Source organism: Tiliqua scincoides, chromosome 5 (assembly GCF_035046505.1).
Source record: "Tiliqua scincoides isolate rTilSci1 chromosome 5, rTilSci1.hap2, whole genome shotgun sequence".
Lineage (NCBI taxonomy): Eukaryota > Metazoa > Chordata > Lepidosauria > Squamata > Scincidae > Tiliqua > Tiliqua scincoides.
Window position 1 is genome coordinate 44,252,150 of NC_089825.1, and position 24,925 is coordinate 44,277,074.

The 24,925-nt window shown below is 42.0% G+C and overlaps 1 protein-coding gene across 4 annotated transcripts in view; it reads left to right on the forward strand.

Moving 5' to 3' along the window:
• Positions 1-24,925, forward strand: part of RARB (retinoic acid receptor beta) — a 237,221-nt gene that overhangs the window by 137,676 nt on the left and 74,620 nt on the right. For 3 of the 4 annotated variants that reach the window (XM_066627897.1, XM_066627896.1, XM_066627898.1), the window contains exon 2: positions 24,399-24,547. The exons of the other annotated variant lie outside the window; for it this stretch is intronic. In XM_066627897.1, the coding sequence (XP_066483994.1) occupies positions 24,399-24,547 (149 nt within the window). The remainder of the gene's footprint in view (positions 1-24,398; positions 24,548-24,925) is intronic. 4 annotated transcript variants of the gene reach the window in all.

The window sequence follows — 24,925 nt, forward strand, 5'->3', positions numbered from 1 at the left end:
ATGCTGTTCAATAAAGAATTATAGGGCCACTCCATGGTACATGACTTGGTTTTGTTTTGCTGTATTTGACTGTATATCTTTTCCAGTGTCAAACTTGAGATCTCAAAAGCTGTCTATCATTGAAACATGTTTCATTAACTCTTCTGATTTTCCTTAAAACAAATCGTTGTTTTTCTTCCTACCTATTTATCATTAGAAGTCAATGCATGTAGTAGAATGAACAATCTCTAATTATATTTTTGCAATGTTGCATATTTAGTTTGTAAGTGGCAGCTGAGTGGCCATTTTAATTATCTAGTCCATAATGCTTCTTCTTGAACAAGGAAGTTATTTTTAGTTTTTATAGCCTATAAATAGATCCTTTTCTTTTAAAATCACATAGCATACTAGACCAGAGTATAGTTCCCTCTGACAACTATGATCCCTGAAAAAGATACTAAATCTAGAACTGCAATCCTACCTGTGCTACGCGGAAATAAGCCCCACTGAATTCAGTATAACTTGCTCCTTGGTACCATATAGGATTGCAGCCCTATTCAATCACCCATGGAGATCACAACAGTGGTCTTGTTTTTTTCCTTGTTGCTCATGCAAACAACTGCAATAAGTACTTCTCCGGATTTTATTAATAATTGCTGTTGAGTTACAATGAGCTAATTTTGTTTCGGAACCCCAGTGGTAACTGACAGCATGCTGTGAACCCTGGAGACACCTGGCACTACGGCTGCCTCTTTTAACCACTGACAGAAGGTTTTCATGTATATCTATCTTTTGGAACGTGTAGACAGTCCTTGCTGTAGCACATCAGCTATTACCACTATTAATAACTGATTTTGCAGATAAGCTTTGCCAGTGACAGGATTTAAAATCTTCTTGCAATTGCTTTTCAGAAATGACTGTGGGCCTAATCCTATCCAATTTTCCTGTGCTGTTGCAGTTGTGTCAGTGGAGTGTTTGCTGCAACCTGTGGTGGAGGGGTAGTCACTGGGGCCTTCTTAAGGTGTGGGAACATGTGTTCCCTTACCACAGGGCTGCATTGTGGCTACCCTGGAGCTGGAAAATTGGATCAAATTGGGTCCTGTGACCTCAGTGTGAGGAGTAGGAGTGGTTAGAGGTAGGCTGCCTCTGATTGCCAGATGCAGGGGAGAGCATCAGGACACAGGTTGTGTCTGTTGCCTAGTGTGTTCCCTGAAGCATTTGGTGGGCCACTGTGAGATACAGGAAGCTGGACTAGATGGGCCTTTCCAGTGGGGCTCTTCTTATGTTCTTATGCGCAACTTTTGTTTTCATTTGAACAAGACTTGGACAGACTAAGTGATCTGTCTCTGCAGTTTCCATATCCGCAGGGTCCTGGAATAGATCCCCTGCAGATACAGGGGGACACCAATATATTAAAAACAAGTAAAACTCTCAACACCACAATTCACCTAACAAACAACAAGGTTGCCAGTGATGATTGGGCAAGCAGCTATGGCTGTTTTCTCATAAACCACTTTGAACTTTTGGGGGCAGTGCTAGAGAAAATTTTAGTTATACGACCTTTCAGTTACCAAGCTTGAGTGCTTTAAACACAGCTAATTTCTGCCCAACTTTTCTCATAAATGCATATTTTATCCTCTTAAAATATTAAGGCTTCCAGGACAGAATTACTTTCGTTTCTTCATCAAAGTCCATAACTATAAAAGCTGGTTTTTCTTTGGGCCTTTTTAACTTCAAAAGATGTTTGGGGCTTGGTCTGTTGGAAAGCTTGGGGGTATAATTAACTAAAATGGAAATAGGTGCAAGTGAAATTTAGTTCCTGATGTTTTAATTTAGTGCTGCATTGCCATGCACTGTGGAAGAGAAGAATTCTTAAAAGCAAACATAATTATTTCATTATGGTCTTCAAAATGGTCTTTGTTGGCCTTTATGGTGACAAACTACACGTATACAGTTTAATTAGTCTTTCCCATATTTGCATCAGATAACTAACAAATAATTGATGAAAAAGAAGTTTGTCTGAATGGTCAGTTTCACAAAGAGTTCTGGTTACAGTTTAATGATGAAATCTTTCTCATACACCACTTTGCATTTTAATTATCTGGAAATAGCACTGTAGCAAAGCCACTAAAATATTTCTATGTGTTTCCTTAAATTCATAGCTAATTTATGTACATCAGAAGCCAACAAAGAGGCTGGTATATATGTATCACATAGAACAGCTTGCTAGACTCATTAATTGAAATAAGTATGCTTGTTTGGGGCTGGATTTTTTTCCAGTACCAGTGGCGAAATTACCATTCATTTTGGAGGGAAGAATATATATGAACAGACCATGCAGTGATTTCCTTGTTTTCTCTGACAAGGAGGAGCAACTTTAAGTATGGGGCTTGTCTCATGGCGTGACAACTTCACGGCAAGGCATGGCCTGAAAGGGCATCTAATCCTAATGGATGCTATAACACCTGTCAGTACCCAGTCTCAAAGACTAACCTGTGAAAAAGATTTCAGTTTCCAGATTTGGATCCTCACTGTAGGGCTTATCTGTATGAGACGACAGTGGGTCTGAGTTTGCACAGGTCCAGTTGTATCACTTTGAAGAGGGCAAATGTTTCTGCAAAATTCTCTGGAGGTCTTTGACTGTTACGCTTTGGCAAACTGGATTGTTCTTATCAGTGCTGTTGCCACTCTACAAGAGGCCCTGGGGCAAAGCTCTGCTTGGGGCCCCCATAGTGCCTCCCCACCTGTTCCCTGAAGGCACATTGGGAACTACCAGTACAACCAGTATGGAGAACCAGAGGTCTTTTGCTTATCCTCCATTCCTGTTGTTGGTATTATATCACTTCTACATCACTAAAAAAATAAGTATGTCAGGGCAAGGCTATTTGCATTCATGGCTTGGTCAGATACACATTTTACTTTTAGAAGATACTCACAACCTGCTTTTTAGTAAAAATGGAACGTTATTACAGATACAGATTGAGTATTCTTATCTGAAATGCTTGGGACCAGAACTGTTTTGGATTTGGGATTTTTCTCTAATATTGGAATATTTGCATATGCATAATGAGATATCATGGGGATTGATCCAAGTCTAAACACAAAATTCATTTATGTTTCATGAACACCTTATATGTATAGCCTGAAGGCAATTTTCCCTTGGGGATGCTGAATTAGCTATCTAATGCGCACCTGTATTGTGACCGTAGTCCATCACATGAGGTCAGGTGTGGAATTTTCCACTTCATGACAATGCTCAAAAAGTTTTGGATTTTGGAGTTTTGGGGATTTTTGGATAAGTGTCACAAAACCTGTGCTAGTTTGCCTTGAGAATTGCCTTCAGAATTCCTTTTTTACATGTGAACTCTGTTTAATTTTTGTTTAAAAGATACAAGCCTCCGTCCTCTGCAAAGCATAATTTGCATTATTCATTTCTTAGTATGCACAGAGCACTAATTATTATTGATTTTAAATTGCACAACCATTACAAGTAACTGTGATGAGTGGCAGATAAAAAGTAATAATCCATGGAGTTCTGGAAGTGCTTCATGTTTGTCTGCAGTACTTTGCATGATCAATATTAACTGCCCCATTGAAGCTAACTGCTGTATCAAATAACAGTAAATCAAATGAATGTGCTTACAGATTATTTATTGAAAGCTTTAATTGTTCACTGGGGTCCTGCTTATCTGAGGAAACAATAGAACATAGTGATTGGACAAACAGGTTTGTAAATACTGGAATTGCCATAAAACACCCTGGTGTCTTTAACCACTAAGTGAAGCAGAAAATGTTCAGTGCATAAAACTAGGTCTGCCAGCTCTGTGAGAGTAGGCACAGTCACAGAAATGGTGGGAAAGAAGGAAAGAAAGAAAATTGTACTCTACTATTAGTACATTTCTCTGTACCCAGTAGTACCAAAATATGTCTCTTCTAACTACCAGTTGCATATTCAACAGAACCACCTTGAAAAATCAGCTTCTTTTAGTAATCCCAGATCTTCATAAGGGTAAAAACTGAGACTTTCCGCCTGATCCAGCCGGGCTCTTCTTAAGTCCACCATACCTCTGGAAGAAAATGCCACCAGCCTTTCTTGCAAAGATTCTTTAGAAAGAGATGTTTTGAATATCCCAAATTCAATTAGCCTTTGACCATAAAGATGTAACTATGCAAATTTACTTGTGAATGGCTCTGTTATCCACAGGGGAACTTACCATCTCCATTTGGCCTGTGTGTCTCCCTACTTCTGCATGCATACAGCATCCACTTGAAATATAAACCTGGTAGTCAGAAATGAAATATTTTTCCACTAAGTTCCCACACTAGAAGATCATGCATTTCCTAAGTCATTATATGAAATCTCCTAAATCATTATATGAAGACTGTCTTATACTTAGTATAAGTATAATTAGTAGCAGTAGATGATTTTTATTATATTAATAATGTAACTCAAAAATTAATATAATTATTGCTACTAATAATTTTGCTAGAATTGCTACTAATACTTATAATTAGTAGCAATAGAATCAAAATCTTACAGCCCAACCCTAATCTTCATTGGCACAGCCAGGCCAAATAGCCTGCACAGATTAGGAGGTGGCTGGAAGTCTCCTTGTGGTAAGGCGATATATTTTCCCTTATCTCAGGTAAAGCCCCAGCCATCCCATGGGGCTTCTCAGATCCGTGTCAGCTATATAGCTGGCACGAATCTGGGAAGCTCAATGTAATGCCAGGCAGGCTAGAGGGGGGTTACAATATGGCAGAGGCCAGCTCCACTGATTTTGCCCCTCCAGGCCCATTCCACCCTTCCCTTACCCAAAAATGCCTCCTTCTCACCTCCAAAACATCCTCCCATCACTTTCTCCCTTATGGTGCCTATTAAAGGAAAATGGACAACACCAATATTCTTTCTATAACGTGGGAGTAAACTTTCATATTGTCATATTTTTCATATCTTCTTCAATCAGCATCACCTTTGTTTCGAATGTTTGCAAGCATCTCAAGGCCACTTCTTATGTCACTTCGCTTGGTCCTCATTATACAGCGTTTCTTTTAGGTACTGTGAGATACTTTTATCTAACTCCTTCCTTCCTTGATAACTAGTTATCCTGCTTATATTAGGTGCAAGAGTCTTGACAAGTTCCTTTATGTGCACCACTCAAGGGGAACCTTCTTCCTTGTTGTCTTCCATGCATCTAGCACAGCCATTTTCAACCACTGTGCCGTGGCACACTGGTGTGCTGCAAGTGGTCCACAGGTGTGCCACAGGAACTTGGGGGAAGGTTATTTATTAATAGGGCCAATGGGAGATGTGAGCCCCCACTGACAGCATGGTGTGCCTTGTCAATTGTCAAAAACCTGGTGGGGTGCCTTGACCATTTTAGTGGTCAAGATGTGCTGTGAGATGTTAAAGGTTGAAAATCACTGATCTAGCAGCTTCTACATCCTCTCTTGTGTTTCTGCTTCCTTTGGCATCTTTTTCTTATTTGTTTTGACCTTGTCTTTTCTTTGGTCCAGCATTCTCTTCATAATGTTTTCATTCTTCTGGAAACTATTCATGAGATTCCCAGCAGATTGGCATGTTAGATTATCTATAGCAGTGATTCTCAAATTTTTAACATCAGAACCCACTTTTTAAATGTGAATCTGTCAGGACCCACCAGAAGTGATGTCATGACCAGAAATGGCATCATCAAGCAGGAAAATTTTTAACAATCCTTGACTGCTATCCTACCCACACTTACCCAGGAATATGTTCCATTTATTATCATTGATATATATTATCATATTCAAAGCTATGGTTTTCCTAGTAATAATGTACGTGTATGACTGTGAGAGTTGGACCATAAGGAGGGCTGAGAGCCGAAGAATAGATGCTTTGGAATTATGGTGTTGGAGAAAACTTTCGAGAGTCCCCTGGACTGCAAGGAGATCAGATCAGTCAATCCTACAGGAAATCAACCCATACTATTTGTTGGAAGGACAGATGCTGAAGCTGAAGCTTAAATACTTTGGTCATGAGAAGGGAGGACTCTTCAGAAAATAACCTGATGCTGGGAAAAATTGAAGGCAAAAGGAGAAGGGGATGGCAGAGGATGAGTTGGTTAGATAGTGTCACAGAGGCAATGAACATGAACTTGAACAAACTTCGGAAGTTAGTGGTAGACGGGGGCTTGGCGTACTATGGTCCATGGCGTCACAAAGAGTTGGACACAATGACTGAACAACAACATTATCATTGTTAAAAGCATATATACAATAGCCTGTTAAAAGTATAGACCTGTAATATTTCCCCAAATGCAGTCACAGGGTAGCATCAGGTCTACTATATAAAAATAAAATATTGAAATGACCCACCTGAAATTGGCTCACGAGCCACTTAGGGGGTCCCAACCCACAGTTTGAGAAACACTGATCTACAGCGCTGGTGCTCAAAGTGGTTCATCGCGACCCGCTATACGACATAAAAAAGGACCGTTCCCTCTTTATGGAGTGACCCAGGGATTGCTGTCCCCGCTCTGCTGCAGCAATTGCAGCGCTGCAGGCACCCAGAGCTTGTCTCCCTCCCGGGAGGGGGGGATCTGTGAGCGTTAGAGAGGATCTAGGAGGCCCACAGTCCCCTCTGCAGGTCTCCTCAAAGCGTTTTATTCTGCAGATCAGAGTGCACTTCTGGTTTTCTGGAAGTATTTTGTGTATTTTCTCTTCTCTCACTTGCTGCTATTGAGTTCTTAAGTGAGAAAAAGGTGCTTATTTCTGCCCATGCCCTGCTTAATGACATTACTTTTTGTTTAATGATGTAACTTCCAGTCCTCAGCAGGCGTCATGAATGCTGTTAGGTGCACTATATGAAATGAGTTTGACATTTTGAAGAAGACCTTGCCAGGGTTCAACATTTCCCTTCCTTTTCATGTTTGCAGAAGTAAATGAAAAAGGAGAAAACTTTTTGTTTGCCTGTACACATGATTCTGGGTTGGATTCACAAGTTGCCATCCTCTGTCAGAAGGGTTCCTTCCATTAGACAACCTTTGAATACAACCCAGTAGCAGATGGCAACCTCTTTCACGTTGGAGTCTATGGGGCACTGTTGCTGTTGAAGAAATCTGTGGCAAACATTCATTTTCCCTTTTGGAAAATTTGCTTTCAGTTGATTTGGATGAGTTTTGTTTTTGATTCAGCATAAACCAATGCAAGAACATCTGTATTAATAATCTGCAAGGGTTTTAACTGATTTTATTGTTCATTGATTTTGAGAACGACCCCTATGAATTACCCAGCAGGAGTTTTTATTATTTAATCAATCTCCCCTCCACCCAAATATTAGGGGCTGAGCAAACTATATCGAGCAGTGTTTCTCAAGGTTTATCCTCCACCGTATCACTTCACATGGTCCACCTATTCGGAGTACTACTGGAAGTAACTGGCAATGACATCGTCGCCAGTTATTTCCAGGTTGGCAGGCCAGATGTGATGTGGCAAACATCGGTAACAGGCTCAGGATGAATGGGAGGGCTTTTTCAAGCATAGGAAAGTACGCTTTGGGACTCTGCCTGCTTTGCCGAGCCTCTTACTGCTGTTTACTGCACTGTGTCCTTGCTCTTACTGCCAGACAGTAAGTGTCCAGGGGTCCTATGAGTTCAACCAGATACCACCACCTCAAGTACCACTGGTGGTACCCGTACCACTGGTTGAGAAACACTGATATAGAGCCAAAACACTGCTCATAGGTTTGCTTTCAAACTGAATATGAAATGTGGAGGGAGTAGAAGGCACGTAGAAGAAGACCCACATTTCCAGGTCTGTGGATTGTTAATGCTAATCAACTACTAAGCACAAGTGAAGGAGTGATTTTGTGACCCTGGTGAGCTTGTTAAGTTTAATTGGAAACTAATGGAAAGTTTAGTTGAGGTGAGTGATTCCGGAAAGAACAAGGGACACTTTTTGCCATACCCTCTTCTGCAAATACTCACTGAGCTGTCAAGGGTGGAATTTGCCAACAAATCATTCGCTGTAACTTCTCGCCCTGTGGTGTAATTCTCTATGCCAGAAACATCTCTGGAAGCCACTTTTATTTAAGAAGGAAACATTGTGCAGATCACATCCATTTTTGATGCTTTTTGTAATGTGTAAAATAAAGCAATTGGTTTCTCTGTGAGGTTCTCCTTTGCCCTACACCAAAATTCTTCTTGAGATTATATTGGTGTATAAATATTCATACAATTATTATAATAGTGCTTCAAGGTATAGAAAGAACCAAAGGGTTGGTCATGGAACCAGAAAATTAGCAAGACAGGTGCATCCATCATTGGTTAATAAGACACTGTGACTTCAGGTTGTTTGTGATAAGCTGTCTTTTTTTTTGTATGTGTTAATTAGAATCAGGCCTGTAAGAACTCATAGCCCAGTCCTAGCCACACTTTCCTGAGAGTAAGCCCCACTGACTCTAATGGGACTTACTTCTGAATGGACATGCATAGGATTGGGCTGTCAGTCAGGGCACCCAGAATTGCATCTGTCTCAACAGCCCTGAACAGGGCTGTGGAGTCAGTTGTGGAAGCAATTTTGGGTAGGGTTGGAGTTGGAGGTTTTGTGTATCAGCTCCACAGTCCTGATTAGAACTTTCAGTTGGGTATCAGCAGGCAAGTTCCAAAGCTGTACGTGCAGCACCCTGACATTTTTTATTGCTTCTAAATCAGCAACTTTCCTCCCAATGAACTCCCCCCCAACTCAATAATACATCATCCTTTATTCAAATAACAATTTGAGGACAGATAAAGACTCATGGAACAAAAACTGTATGCACGCCAAAATCAGTTTCCCAATTGGTAGCTGTCATGTGCCAACTCTCCCCACCACTTCACAAGCTGTATAATTTAGCCTCTGAAAAACTTAAAGCATAATAGTTTGGGGAAGGAGATCTGGCAGAAATGCTGATGGGGAAATGTTGAAAAATCTTGTTTGCTGTGCTTTGTGCACACTCCCAGAGCATCCTCAGTACCTATACCAGTTGTTTGTTCCAAGTAGGGATATGGCCAATTAGTTAAACAATTGCCGAGTGCACTGGTGTTTCTTAGTGCTGACAAAACATAAATTCTACAGAGAACACATAAGAGACTTGCTGGGAACAATGGGGACCTTTCTGGTACTGCCTTTAACTTTGTAAGTGAAACCCGTTTAATTTGCCAATTCATATCTTGGAGACTTTATTACATCACAACTTAGAGGTGATATTATTATTATTGGAAAGCAAGATTGTTATGAATCTTAAAAATCAGCTCTTAAAAATCAAACAATGATTCCAATTGCTAAATGTGAAGTAACAACATCGTTCTGTCTAAAATGTGCTCTGTGTTTGAAGTTTTAATCAACTTAGAGAGATGCAAGCTGTCTCTTTTTAAGAATATTGCAAACATAACTCAAATATCTCCACTGGATTGTCTAATGGCCCTTTCCAATGGACATGGAAAAGGAAGGTATGTAAATCAATTAATGTCGCACATCGGTGCATCTGGAATCCCAATTAATTGGGACGATCTGTAATTTTCAAAGAATGTGGTACTAACCTTGAAATATTTCTGATCATTAAGTCAGTGCATTAATTTCAAGACTTTACTGTGCTGCAGAGTTTCAAATTCCTTTAATTAAATAGTCACAAAAATTGAGAAGTAAAGCGGCACGTGAAATATCACTTGACAGGTCGATTTTACTACACGTGATTAGAACACTGGAGTTTTAGTCCGTCTGCATGATATTTGACAACTGTGTAATGGATTAAAGGTATTAAACCTCCCATATTTTCTCTGGCTTCAAGCCAGGATGTGTGATAAATAATCTTATAGAAAGGCTTCTTATGAAAAGTTCCTATTCAGGAGCATAAATGTAAAACACATTTATGGCAGATGTGTTAGCGAAAAAAACTAATAAGACTTATGCAGTTTGTTTAAAGAGCATTTTTTTCATAAAATACAAGTGCTTCCTTTTGAAAAACACAGTTCAAATCCAAAGTCCCTTAAATAACAGGGGAGGGGATCTACAACCATATTTGTGGCAAAGTTGCTGACTTGAGAATGGTGTTTAAATGTACAGTGAAAGCTGAAAGTTCATTTGATTTGCAATTTGAAGCTTATTCTTGTCTTTTCCCTTCTTGAAGTGATGGTCAACCAAACCACATGTTATACTAAGCATGTATTGGAAAATGATGTGTTTTTTTTAATTCTCTTTATAACACCTGTGGATTGGCACTTTTGGTGTGGGGTGAAGGGTTTAAGCTCTTTCTCTCCTCCCCACCACAGTTGGGATCAGGGAAAGGAGCATGTCTGCTATTTGGATAGTAAAAAACAAGCACATCAGTGCTTTAACATAATATATAGTTTAACCCTGAATCCAGTTAAAGACTCAAGGCAAAATTTAAAGGCATTAAATCTGGGGCAGTGGCAGGGGTTGGCCAGGTCAGATGCTGCCTGAGAGCAAAAAGCAATCAGAGGGTTCAGTTGCCCAGAAGAACCCCTGAGCCTTCAGTACGTGGCACAAGTACCACCCAGTAGGGCATCAAGAGTAGGTGGAGGAGAGGGTGTCTTAGAAAACCCAGGGCAGAACTTTGTCCCATACCCCCTGAAACCTTCCACTAGTGCTCGTTGGAAGATATTTGTTTACATTTCATCTTGTGAAATCCCACAATTGGGCCCTCCTTTAAAGGTTGAGGGGGGAGCTAGTAGAGGTGGCGAGGGGTAGCACCACAACTCAGAGGGCTTCTTGTCAGCCTGTATTGGCAACCTTCAGTCTCGAAAGACTATGGTATCGCGCTCTGAAAGGTGGTTCTGGCACAGCGTCTAGTGTGGCTGAAAAGGCCAATCCGGGAGTGACAATCCCTTCCACACCGGGAGCAAGTGCAGTCTGTCCCTGGTCTGTCTCCCTGGCTATGGGCCTTCCTTCTTTGCCTCTTAGCCTCAGACTGTTGGCAAAGTGTCTCTTCAAACTGGGAAAGGCCATGCTGCACAGCCTGCCTCCAAGCGGGCCGCTCAGAGGCCAGGGTTTCCCACTTGTTGAGGTCCATTCCTAAGGCCTTCAGATCCCTCTTGCAGATGTCCTTGTATCGCAGCTGTGGTCTACCTGTAGGGCGCTTTCCTTGCATGAGTTCTCCATAGGTAAAACACAATGGCAAAAACACAAGAGCCAGGATGGTGTAGTGGTTTAAGAGTTGGGCTTAGACCTGCAAGATCCAAGTTCAAGTCCCAGCTCAACCACGAAGCTTCCTAGGTAACATTTCACCAGTCACTATCCCTCAGCCTAACCTACCTCACAGAGTTGTTGAGGAGAACAAAGAGGAAAGGAACTATATTCACCTTCCTGAGCTCCTTTGAGAAAGTGCAGCATTAAAATGTGAAAAATAAATAAAAATTAAACAACTTCACTTAAACCTGAGATATTGGGGGACAAAGTTTTACATGATAAGAGGAAAGCAAAGAACATTTGTTTTATCTGTTTTCACTTACAAAATTTCTATCAGCAGAAATAATTTGCAACCCTCTGGTCTCTGCTTCCCTTTCCCCCCCAAAACTGTATAGTACAGTCTCCTTTTTCCCTCCTCTTGAAGCATTAGCAATAGATGCCAATAGTGCAACTTCTGTTCTTGCAGATTAGGATCTAACATCCAACTCTGAAGTTGAGACAAGAATAGGGATTCTAAAGGCAGTAAATGAAAGAAATGTTTCTGCACCGTGTCATTCTTAATGGCTTCTGCATTGGTTCATCTGTACTTTTTCTTTTGCATAACCTGCTTTGCTTTGTGTTCGAATAAACTGTGCTCTGAATGTTTGGGGGCTTGTTTATTTTCTCCTTCCCCAGTACTGATTCTTTTCCATTGGTTCTTGGGGAAGACCCAGCTTGAGCAAAATTCTGGCAAGCCAGCTGTGGTAGACCTCAGCCACTCTGAGAAATGCTGGCATGTGTGCCTTCAGGCTTCCTTCCTGGATCTAATCTCCCTGTTTCTGCTCAGAAATCCCTGCTATTTCAGGGCTTGGCCAGTCAAAAGAGCCTTGTGGAAGGCTCTTTCTGGTTGGGGAGGGTGGATGGAGCTGCTCACTCTGCAAGGAGCCAGGGGCTTCACCCCTGGCATTCTGGTCTGCATGGAGCATTTGGCAATGTTTGATTGTGGTCAAGTAATAGGCAATCAAGGGACTGGTGCCAGTTAGATGAAAAGGCAGAGTGGACAAATGAGGCTCAGGGCAGTGAGGGCAAAGGAGGAGGAGGCAAGTGAGGCTGAAAAGAAACCACCAGGAGAATAAAAGCATTGAAACATTGCAAATGTTCATTTGACAAAGGGAGTGTATGGCGGGGGGGGGGATTTGTCTGCTCCATATGTGCTCCTTTTGAAGCAGATATCTAAAATAGAGCATATTCCATGCAAGGTTGCTTGGCTCTTTCTGCATGCGAAGTATTTGCAGCCAGCAAGCAAACTGAAGTGCCACTTGCTTAAAAATGCATAAGCCCTTAAACTTGAAAGGGGAAACAAATGGCAGCCTTTTGATGAGTTTGCATCCACATTCATTACCGCAACCACCTCTCCGCATCTCCACATAACAGCATGTTGATAAGGCACTCATCTTTATTTTCTGACACAAATCGGATGATCCAGGCCGGCATTACAAAAAGATGTACTCCTGTCACAGGGCCAGGGTCAATATTCACATTAACTCTAGTGGCTGCTGATACATGATTCCGACAGCTTAGGTTACTGTATTGCAATTGGAACACAGCCATTTCCCGATGAAAGGCACTGGGGGAGAGGATCTTATTCATACTCTCACAGCTTTCGGGACTTTTCAGGTCTCAGTTGGCAGCAGAGAGCAGAGTGCTAGTGTTGGATTTTTTTAAGCTGGAAGTTGGCACTCGGAATGCACACGGAAATACCTTCTGAGCAAGAAGTATCTGTTCTTCAACCTGCAGTTCTGTGCTGTTCTTACCTAGGTGTAAGCCTTGTTGAAAGCAGCAGGGCCAACTTGACTTGCATGGGGCTTTGCAGCTCTTGAGAAGTGAATTTATTATTGCTGTCAATGTGAGGAGAAGCCCTAGCTTCTTTAAATAGTTATGGTTAGCTCATCGCATGAATTGTATTTACATGACATGCCTGAGATCCCTACCTGCAATTCTGGCTAAGAGTAAATGGGAAAAGCCACTAAACAAAAGCAAAGGAACCAGGGCACCTGGAAGGACTTTGGTGATAGGCTACATAACAGTGCTTGGCAAACACAGATCTGCACGCTGCTGAAGGTGGGTGGGTCCCAGCATCTATAGCCCCCTTCTGGAACTTGTAACAGGCTGTTGGGTGGAGCAAAATAAGGCTGATTGCTGATGTAGATGCAGTTTCCTCTGAGGTGAAGGGAGTAACAAAGGAGGTATACAGAATACATTTGATATGGACATCTGCAATTATAGTTCATTTGCAGGGCTGTCTTCTACCTATAGTTCCTGTAACAAAACCGGACAGAGACCCCAGATACCTTATTCCACAGAAAACAAATCCCTTATGCTAATCTGGGATGCTAATCTGGGATTAGCCCAATCTTGGCCTTCCTTCCCCCCACAGGTGCAGCTGGGCAAAAACTGGGTATGCTGTATCCAGCAGGGGAAAACCGGGAGGCTTCAGCAGGGAAAGAGGATTTAAATCCAGATGTGACTTAATTGCATAATCCACATGTCCTCACTAAAGTGTAGGACCCTAACCGAACAGGTATCCATATAGCCAAATGATCATGGACTGCTGAGAGAGGGCCACCATATGGAGACATCTTCAGAAATAACCCTTTTACAGAGTATTCCTCTTCAGATCCACAAGGAGTCCAATGTCATATTTTCCACACAGAAAGGAAAATGTGGAAGACATTACCTGGAAACAAGTCCCCATATCTGGAGTCCAGAGTACTGAATTGTGTGAAGAAATTTTGACAAGCGTTTTGTAGACGCTCTGCATGCTATACAATAAATTCCAGAGGTATAGCCATGTTAGCCTGTTGCAGCAATCACAACAAAGAGTCTTGTGGTCTGTAAAGACATTCGGGCAAAAGTTTTAGTAAGGTTTGGAGGGTACTTTGTTGGGTGTGAATTGAAGAGGTATTCAGCTTACAAAAGCTGAAAACAAACCTTTTAACATTTCAGGTGCCATGAGATTATACATTACAGATGTGCGCTGCTTAACAACTGTTCGCTTAACAATGGACCGCATATATGACAGTGGTCAAAGCACAATAAAGATGCTGTTAATGAGGCAATCGTGTCTCCCATAGCCTGCAGCAGAGTGTATTTTTACACAACAGAGAGGCTCTTAATGCAAAGAAGAGGTAATCTATCTCCAGTAGCCTGTGCAGCCAATTAGTGTCTGGTAGGGAGTGTCTGTCTACACAACAAAGGCAATAGATTGGACTGAATGTTCACTTAATGGCCTAATCGCATAACAATGGGGATCAGAGAAAGTATTCCCGTCCTTAAGTGACCTGTCCTTAAGCACCTGTACCTGGTAGAGATCTCAGAAATCATGTTCAATTGTTTTTCCCCAAAATGAAGGGGAAAAAGATAAGTGTCAATGAAGAAAAATCTGTGCACGCATGTAATCTTACAGGACTTCTTGTACCACTGAAGAACTTGCCATCATAATAGAAATCAGACTAAAGGGAACTTTTTTTCTTTTTCTTTGGCTTTTGGCCCATTGTATAACTACAGCAGATAGCAATTAGCTGATTCTGATCCTTTTTTAAAACCCACCCTGTCTTAAAAAGCTGAACTCTGCCTTGAATAAAATCAATATTCTGAAAATTATGACCTAGAATTAAAATGATATGTTGCACAAAATAATAGTTTTAAAGACAAAGATGAGTGTAATAGCTGGTAAAGCATTAACTTATTACAGCAGAAAGATGTGAGATAATAAAGGAACTTGGTTCCTTTTTAAGTCAATTGGCATTAGTCCCTGGAATAACCTAATTGCCGTCCTTTATATTTTGCTGCCTAGTGGTTTCTTATCTCTCAAAAGTCTAAACTGGGATTGAACAGCATATGGAGCCAATAGGAATTAAGAATCTGCATCAAGAAAATAACATTTCACTCATTTACCATTTGACCCACTTCAAATCTTGCCCCAGCACTGTCTGCACTGTTTTGCAAGGGTTTCAGGCCTGCCAGGCACGACTTTCAACAGTGATGTCACTAGGGTTGGTGCAGTAACTCATGGTGTCACCCTTGTGGACAGAAAAGTCTGACTGCAGGGAGCGAAAGATGGAGACCAGGCGGTCGACCTGGGCTCCCCCTCAGAAAGCGTGGCAGACTTGGACTCCAGAGACATTTCCAGCTGCAGCAAAGTCTCCCTGGGTTTGGGTAGACCTGGGCTGCAGAGTGAGGAGGAGGTTGAGCTTTGAGTGCCCCCTTCAGTGGTATCACAAAGTGCAGTCCGCACCCCCTTTGTGACAGCTCTGCTTTTTCAGATCATACAGTTTTTGGATCTCCTCTATGGATCTCCTCTATGAGATCTCTAGGATCTCCTCTATGGAGAACTCATGCAAGGAAAGTGCCCTATAGGTAGACCACAGCTGCGATACAAGGACATCTGCAAGAGGGATCTGAAGGCCTTAGGAGTGGACCTCAACAGGTGGGAAACCCTGGCCTCTGAGCGGCCCGCTTGGAGGCAGACTGTGCAGCATGGCCTTTCCCAGTTTGAAGAGACACTTGGCCAACAGTCTGAGGCAAAGAAGGAAGGCCCATAGCCAGGGAGACAGACCAGGGACAGAGTGCACTTGCTCCCGGTGTGGAAGGGATTGTCACTCCCAAATCGGCCCTTTCAGCCATACTAGACGCTGTTCCAGAACCACCATTCAGAGCGCGATACCATAGTCTTTCGAGACTGAAGGTTGCCAACAACAACAACAGTTTTTGTAGTTACGGCATCAGATCAATGTTGGTCAGCCCTATTTAATTCCTGTCCTGTCTGTGTGAGTGTGTAGAATCTGTGGAACAATACTGGCAGCTCAGTTAGAAGACTGGGCTTCAGGATTCTTAGTTTCACTATTTTTGTAGGAAGAAAAACCTTGTTTCCAAAACAATAGGGAATCAAAGCTTTTTAGCTATCATGTCTTTGTGGTTTCTTGTCACTGGCATCTGTGGTCTGCACCTGTTGTAGACGTGTAGCAAGAATAGCGGGGAGTCGTCATAGCCCAGCAACAGGACTCAGCCAGAGCCTTATATGACCGGGTCAAACACACACTCACTGGAGGGTCATGGCCAGGTTACCAAGTCAAGGCTGGCAGTCCTCCAGGATCATGTTTTCTTTCTCCTCTGCCCACCCCCACTTGCTTTTGTGTCTACCTTCCTAATGTCACGTTTTGCTTAAAAACAGCACTGCAAATGGCAAACTCAATGCATTTTTTTAAACAATAGGGAGCTAGCATTTCATGGATTGTTTTGAGTACTGCATTTAAAGAGAGTGCATTTAAATAAGCAAAAACCACTTTCTCGATGCATAGATGTTTCTTCTTTTTCTTCCCTTTAAGATTATTAAAAGCAGATTTTTTTTTTGCCCCAGACGAGACATGAAAATTAAATCATGTGGGGGGGGGGGTTGTTTGGAGACTTATAAAGAACTTCTACAATGAAGCACACATACAAGGGGCAAAGAATCTGGTTCTAATTACTTGTACTCTAGTTGAACTTTGCCGTTTCCTTTGACTTTCAGTTTAATGTATGTGAGCTGTGTGCTTTGCACTTCAGCAGTGAATTTGTACACGGGGGCACACACTCTCACGCGCACACTCATGCACAAATATCCAGACTGACTCTTTTTTGGTGCCAATAAAAGTGAGGGTTAACGGAATGTTTTGACCGAATGCAACACTTTGCCATTCACCCTAATTAGCTCAAATTGCTGCCCACCAGGGATTCGGAGCTCAATGTTCCAGCTTCCCTTGGGGCTATGCAGGAAATGCCATTTGGTTTACAACTTCTGATTCTTTTAAGGCTCAGCTGTCTGAGGAGTGCATTAAAACCCAAGGATTTTTAATAATCTGCATTTGCAGTAAAAATGAAAGATTTCATAAATGCTTGCCCTGCTTTTAATCAGCCACAGCATAAAATCCTTCTATCTGTCATTGTGGCTTAGCTAGCCGTAAATTGTCCCTTGTAAAGCACCCTTCACTTCCTTGAAGATCTTAATCTGCTCCTTTCGCTAAACTTTATTCCAAACAATATTCAAAGGTGAAGAATTGTGACTTGAAGCTATTGTTTAAAGAATGCTTAAGTAGCTCATGTTGGATCAAGATTGTTGAGGAATGGTAATGACATAAACATTATTTTTTTTTTACCCCTGGGGGCTGGGAGATAAGAATAGGCCCTCAGTTTGGCTGTACTTGTTGTAAAAGGTGACTAAACAGCCACCAGGTACATGAGACCTGAGGTTAGAGAACAACAAGACAAAGGCAGGGTAGGAGAAGAAATTGGGAAAGGTAGGGTGATGGGATGTGATAGACGGTTTGGCACAATGAGAGGATGCGGGGACAAAGGAGCAAATAAGCAGCCCATCCTGGGGCATTCCGTGTATAAATGCTTTTATGCGAATGCCCGAAGTCTACGAGCAAAGGTGGGAGAACTGGAATGTCTGGTGACAAGGGAAAACATTGACATAGTGGGCATAACGGAAACCTGGTGGAATGCGGAGAATCAGTGGGATACCGCAATCCCGGGCTATAAACTCTACAGGAGGGACAGGCAGGGGCATGTTGGAGGTGGGGTGGCCCTTTATGTTAAGAAAGGGATAGAATCCAGCAAAGTAGAGATTGAAGGTGGGTCTGACTCCACCGTAGAATCTCTGTGGGTTAAATTACCAGGCTTGTGCAGCGATGTAATACTGGGGGCGTGCTATCGTCCTCCAGACCAGAAATCTGATGGGGACCTTGAAATGAGGAAACAGATCAGGGAGGTGACAAGGAGGGACAGGGTTGTAATCATGGGGGACTTCAATTATCCTCATATTGACTGGGTCAATTTGTGTTCTGGTCACGATAAGGAAACCGAATTTCTTGACGTGCTAAATGACTGTGGCTTAGATCAGCTAGTCACGGAGCCCACCAGAGGACAGGTGACTCTGGATTTAATATTGTGCGGTACGCAGGACCTGGTTAGAGATGTAAACGTTACTGAGCCATTGGGGAACAGTGATCATGCTGCGATCCATTTTTTGACGGGACTCCTTAGCCTGGTAAGGCAGCTCATCTGAGAGAAGGAAAACTCTGATCCCAAACCTCCACTGCCTTGTGGCTACATCCAGTTATGGAAAAGGCTTCAGGAGTCAACCTCAAGGCAAAATCCGGAGCCGGAGTCCCTGAGGCAGTTCATGGCTGAACACAGTCACGTTCTGGCAACTCCTGCGACGCCGCTGGAACCAACTGTATTGGCTTCTGTCTTTCCATTGGACCATTACAGCGACATGGAGAGGGGGGATTTGCTGCATGGGTAAACAGCCTATCCTCCATACCTACTTTACCCAGGCTTCACGCACTGGAGAGGACACTCTGTTCCAGAACCACCATTCAGAGCGCGATACCATAGTCTTCCGAGACTGAAGGATGCCAACAAGAAACATTATTTTCTCACTTGGAGGAAATCTCTTCCTAGAATTATGGGGTTTCTTTAGTGCTGTGATGGCTGGGAGTCTACACTTTTGCTACCAACTCACAACTTTCTGCACATAAAGTACTGGAACTAGCCTTTTGCTTCCCTTCCTGCTTTGTTCAGACAGTGGGAGTGACTTTGTTCATATACAAAGCACCTTTCATTTCTGTTAAGCCTCTTACTCTACAACAAGGGCCTGGTTTTATAATGTTTTACTAATTGAATCCTTTACTGTCAGTCTGAATTGTTGTAATTCTAGTTGTTTCTAAACTAACAGCCTGTTCCTCCAGTGTTGTACAGGGGTTTGATGAGGTGTTCCCCCCACCAGATCTTGTAGTCATTTTTTTTTTTAAATTATGAGTCATGCAGTGGTTGTCCCTCAAATCACCAGTTTCAGATCCCTTTCAGCCATGCAGCCTACTGGATGATCTTGAGATAGTCACTCTCAGGCTAACCTACTTCACAGGGTTGTTGTGAAACTTAAAGGGGGAAGAGCCGTATGCCCTACTCTGTGCTTCTTGAAGGAAGGATAGGGTTGAAATGTGAAAAATATGCCAAAAATAAAAATGAATAGTGGAAGGGAAACCAATGACCTTATCGGACAGCATTATGAGCTACAGCTTCAATGCACTGTGGGTGTGCAGGTGATGAATGGATAGTAGCACTGGTTGTGGGCCACTGATATCACTGCCCATGCTAGGTGCTGCCATCCATTTAGCAACCATACACCTCCATGGTTCTAACAGCCAATCCAATGTCCACTTCACCCTCTTTTGTCTCTGTGAAGAGTGCTAAATCCTTCCATCCAACAATGCTCACCACTAGCCCCTTGCATAACTAGGAAGCTTCTATCTTTGGGAATTATGAAACAACTCACAGATAGTTTGGGCCCAATTCCTATCAAGCACCTACAACAGCAGATCTAGTGGTCCACTACTGTAGACCCTGTTGTGGCAGTGTGAAAGATGCACCGCTGGTGGAAATGGTCCGTAGTACTGCTCATGTGCCAGACTCACCTCAACATTCCTCCAGACTAGGTAAGGTGGCAGCAGGGTGGATTGTGGGAAGTTCAGGGGATATTTGGAACAGGGAGAGAGGCCAAGGGACAAGGAGCAGACTGGTGCATCTTGGCAGCAAAAGCACATGCTGGATCCCACCCCTCATTTCCCAACCTGCTCTGTCCCTTTCCTCTTTTTGGACTTATACCAGCTATATAACTGGGGTGAGTCTGACAAGACCCATAGGTGGCAAGAAGGCCAATCAAGGGGTAAACAAAAATTATTTTACTTATCTCTTGTTGGCCTTCTGGTTGCCTCTAGCATGCAGTGTGTGCTCCATTGGTGTGGGTGGATGCTATAGTGTGGTGGAGGATGGAATTGGGCTGATAAACTGTTACGTAGTTGTCTTGCCACCCTCACTCCCCTTTGTGCTTCCTTGACTGTCCAGATCAACAATCCAATGCAATTTGGGTAACACACCAGTCTTGTCCTCCAGCACTCTGTTGTACATCTTCTGAAGAGTGCATGGGCAAGTGTGTGTGGTTGCTTCTGCTTCTGTGTGTTAATGTTCAACATCTGCTTTGATTTGGGAACACTGAGTATTACACTGACCCAGTTGTGAGTGAGGTTGCTGCAGTGTACAACATGCGCATGCCATTAGAACTCTTTCCATGATGTCTGGCAGTAAAACAGCAGTTGTAAGTCCATGCATAAGAAATCTTGCAGAGCTGGAAGTATTCCAGGTTCCTCGGGTTCAATAATTCTGCACATAAGTGCCATAGACGTCTTTTGGCAGCTGAACACTTCCAGCTGTATTAGTATTTTGCTGCAATGGATAAATTCAGTAGCAGTTTTATTCCTCTGCCATGCGCTCCAGTACGTGGCTTACTGTTTTATAGCTTTTAGAGATACATTTTCCCAAGTTTGTCAACTTGAAGCCTGTTCCGCCAGACACTTCTGTCTTGGGCTTTTCAGCATCTTAAGTTGTTGACTCAGATTTGAGTCTAATTGACCTGCTTATCCACAGCCACTTCTTTGAACCTGCATTTTGCTTCCCTGTAGAGACTCCATTTTGACCACTGTCAATGAAAGATGCTGGTTTTTATTTACACTGAGTCCAGAAAAAAAAATGTAGAAAAGTACACTTATTTTGTTGAAATATTTCCCTCTGATAAAAACTGTGTTTTAGATGAATACAGCTGAGTGACCCAATCATGTGGTTTCCAAACTAAAAATTATATTCTCACCTAGCCTGATTGGGAGCAGTACAAAAGTATGCATGAAATGAGAAGAGCAGATTGTTTGAGGTCCCTCAAGGGCATTTGATGAATCTAATTTTAATTTAAAGGGACTAATAGATTATTGATTGAAGGAGGAAAACTCTGCACCAATCGATTCCCAGAGCACTCCATGCCTGTCCGAAATAGCAACAAAAAATACTATTGAGAATGTTGTAATTTTGCCTTTCACCTGGGAAGTATTTTAATAATCTTTCTAGAGCTGCACATGTTTACTTGATAAAATGCTTGATAAAGAGTTCTGTATGCCTCAAAACCTTCCATATTCTCCCACCAGCCTACATCATTCACTAAAAGATGCAAATGACCAAGTGTGCATCTCTGCTGAAAAAGATAAGTGCAGGTCACTGTTGTTATCCAATATTTGATTTCATTGAGTTCTTTGTTTCATTATTATAGGGAATGAAATTCCTTTAACCACAGGCTGAGATGCATGGGTGCCTTAATTTTGAATGTCCCACCACAAAAGCAGTGGACATTTGCATTTGTTTTTGCCCAGCACAGCACTTTGCTCTGCATCAAAAATGAAGCCTGACTTGCCCTTGAGTTTAAGAACTGCCCTTTCAGGCCAAGAAGTGTTTAGAAGTCTGTGTTTAAAAAGAGGATCTTGGAAGCTGTGCTGCACTTATGGAAGCTCCACTTTCAGTCCCTTATAGCTTGACCTTTGTTTTTCTGTCCATCTACTTAGGGCTTATTCACACTACCACTCCACCAGCTTTTTTCTTTTTCGTTTTCTGTCCAGACCACACCATGCTATGGCAATTTGAGTGACTCAAAAATAAAAAGGACAGCTAAGCGTATACTATGAATAGTTCTAAACCAGCCCTTAGGTGTCTTGGCATCCAGCTTTATCTGTTATCTCTGTTTGGAGTAAGTACACCCGTTCTGAAATTGATTGTAACTTCACCAGGCAAAGGACAACTTATCCAGCAATCTGAGGAATAATCAAGAACTCTCTGACATTCGCAGTTTCAAATCAGATAACTTTGATGAACAATCATTGATGATGAAACATGGGTCAATAAAAAGACAGCTTATGAGAAACATGGCAAGTATCACATGTTGTAAATTTGAATCAATATTTGTTTTCCTATAGAGAGCAACATCTTGGGATGCCAGCACCTCCTTCTCTGTGGAACTTTTTCCCTTCCTCTTTCTGCTAGGGTCCTTGCAATTTCCCTACATCTTTGGGCAAACTCAGCATCTTTGCCTAAGGGTGTTTCTTTCCCACTGTGCTTAAATCAGTCTGTAATGCAAATGTAGAACATGCATTGGCTGGAAGGTATATTCAATTTCTCTTCCACCTTCACATCATTTTCACTTGGCAAAATAGCTCCAGAGAGGTTCAAATGTATTTTTTAGTGTCAAGCGTGAAAATGTCCTCCAAAACAGCAGAACTAGACCATGTATTATACAGTACAGCTACAGTAAATGGGTAGAGTGATGGATTTCAGGCACCTAAATCTTAAGTATATGCACTAGTATATCTGTCTGCGACACTGTTTTAATATTGCTGCTAGGATCACCTTCAATCTTCATCCTTCAGACTTCTGCCTTTCTGTAATATGCTGTAGGATTGCAGTGGATTAGTGTATATGTTCCAAAACATATTTAATGATTGTTAAGAGAATTTTTCTGTGATTCAGGAATAACTAGGTTCTACACAAATAGCAAGTCACGTGGTGAGACTATTCTAAGACTGTACCATTTGAGATATACCATAGGGCTCACACGATGGAATGCCTCTCCATCTGAAAACGCACAGGCACACACCCAACTCTTCACACATAGAAAAGTAGGTGTCAAGGAGATAGGTTCTAGTGTAGCCTTCTCAAGCTTAGCTTTCTGTTTGGTGTAGGAAGTTGGTGTGAAGGGACAATAATTCAAATATGGAGCCTCTCTTTACTGTGCGTGCCTGCTCTTCAAAGTAGCACAGTCCAGAAATCGTTTTACCATGTACATTGTATGTGTAGGCCAAGTCTAAGATCACAGCTGTTTCTAAAGTTGTGCAATTTGTAGCATAATGCTATGTAATTCTTTGTCTAAAAGTGTTTAATTATTTTCCATTTCTCCTTACAGACTCAAGGTAGCTCAAAATGCTCATAATTAAAGTGTAAATATAAGTAATCAAACAATCAGTAGAAAAATGCAAACCAAATCAGAAAGAGACTGAAAGCAAAAAAAAAAAAAAAAGTATTATGCAGTATTTATACTGATAAAACAAAGGAAAAAGGCAAATCTTTACCCGATGGCAGAAGACTGCCAGAGAGAGAACCTACCATACATCAGAGAAGTATTTGCTGACCTTCATAACACTTTATGTAGCAGATATATAAAGTGTAGACCAGTGGTTCCCACTCATTTAGCACCAGGACCCACTTTTTGGAATGAGAATCTGTCAGGACCCGCTGGAAGTGATGTCATGACCAGAAGTGACATCATCAAGCAGGAAAATTTTTAACAATCCTAGACTGCAATCCTACCCACACTTACCCAGGAGCAAGTCCCAGTTACTATCATTGTTAAAAGCATCTTCACAGTAGCCTGTTAAAAGTACAGATCTGTGACATTTCCCAAATGCATACCATGGTAGCATCAAGTCTAATATATTAAAAATAAAATATTGAAATGAATGGGAACCCACCTGGAACTGGCTCCGGACCCACAGGTTGAGAAACGCTTCTCTAGATAATAGCACGCCTGCGATACACAGCTGCCATTTGAAGTGGCACAGCCCAGAAAAATCATTTTACCATATCTGTTGCCAGGTCTAAAATATGTTACCATATCTGGGCCAGGTCTGAGATCAAAGCTGTTTCTGAGATTCAGAGATACTAGCATGCTTCACAGTTCCTCTAGCTATGATGCATGACAGCACCCCTGAGGACAGCAAAGGGTGCAGCCAGTAATATTTTGATTTTGAATGTCTGAACGAGCCCACCACTGTTTCTCGTGGTGGAAGAAAATGATTTTATTTTTTCGCAGGTGTTTGTGTTTTCCAAAAGTTAGAGGTGCAGAAAGCGGTGTTAATGTGTTTTTATTTAAAATGTACATTATAATTATAAATTATAATCATTTTGAAAGTGTACTAGGTAGGTGATATGTCAGCAGATGCAGCCACAGTCATTACCCATGCACACACCCCCCATTAAATAATAAATAAAAACGAAATAAAATGGTTTTATTTTTCCACAGGTCTGGGATTTTTGTTTTGTTTTACAAAGATGAGAAGTATAGAAAGTGATGTTATGCGTTTTTATTTTGTTATTAGCATTTCCCCCCCCCCCCAACTCTTAACTATTTCAAATGTAGTGTCTTTCAGAAAAGGTACCATTTAAACTGTGGGACCCCTTGCATGGATCTGATCACTGAAGTTAACATGTCTCTAATAAACCCTTGCTTGTCTTCTGGAAGGTTTCAGTAGCAAAATCTGTAGCTAAATGCACTAAAACAGTCTTTTTTCTCTTTTTCTTTGTAGCAATTGAAACTCAGAGCACCAGTTCTGAGGAACTTGTTCCCAGCCCGCCTTCCCCGCTTCCTCCCCCTCGTGTTTACAAGCCCTGTTTTGTTTGTCAGGACAAATCTTCTGGATATCACTATGGTGTCAGTGCGTGTGAGGGATGTAAGGTGAGTGTCCAAACCTCTCTAGTAAATATTTTTTTCTTTTCTTTTTTTACATTCCTTTGTAGGGATGAAGTCTTGATAACAGGATTGCACCCAAAACACTTTCACTCTACTATGCTAAGGACAGGAAAGGCAAGCCCGCTAGTTGTTTGAAATAATGTACAGGTGAGGCCCTCGTGTCCGTGCATTGCGTATCCGTGTATCTGGCTCAACGCGGGTCCCTCTGAAGCAACTGGAGCTGTGCCCCCTGAGTCCCACCTGAGCCTTCCAGAGGTGACTGGTCGTCCACCTGGACCTGTGCTCCAGTCATCTCCAGAGGGCTTTCTGAAGTCCGCAGAGGCCACTCTTGTCTGCCCATGGCCTCTGCAGGCTCCAGAATGG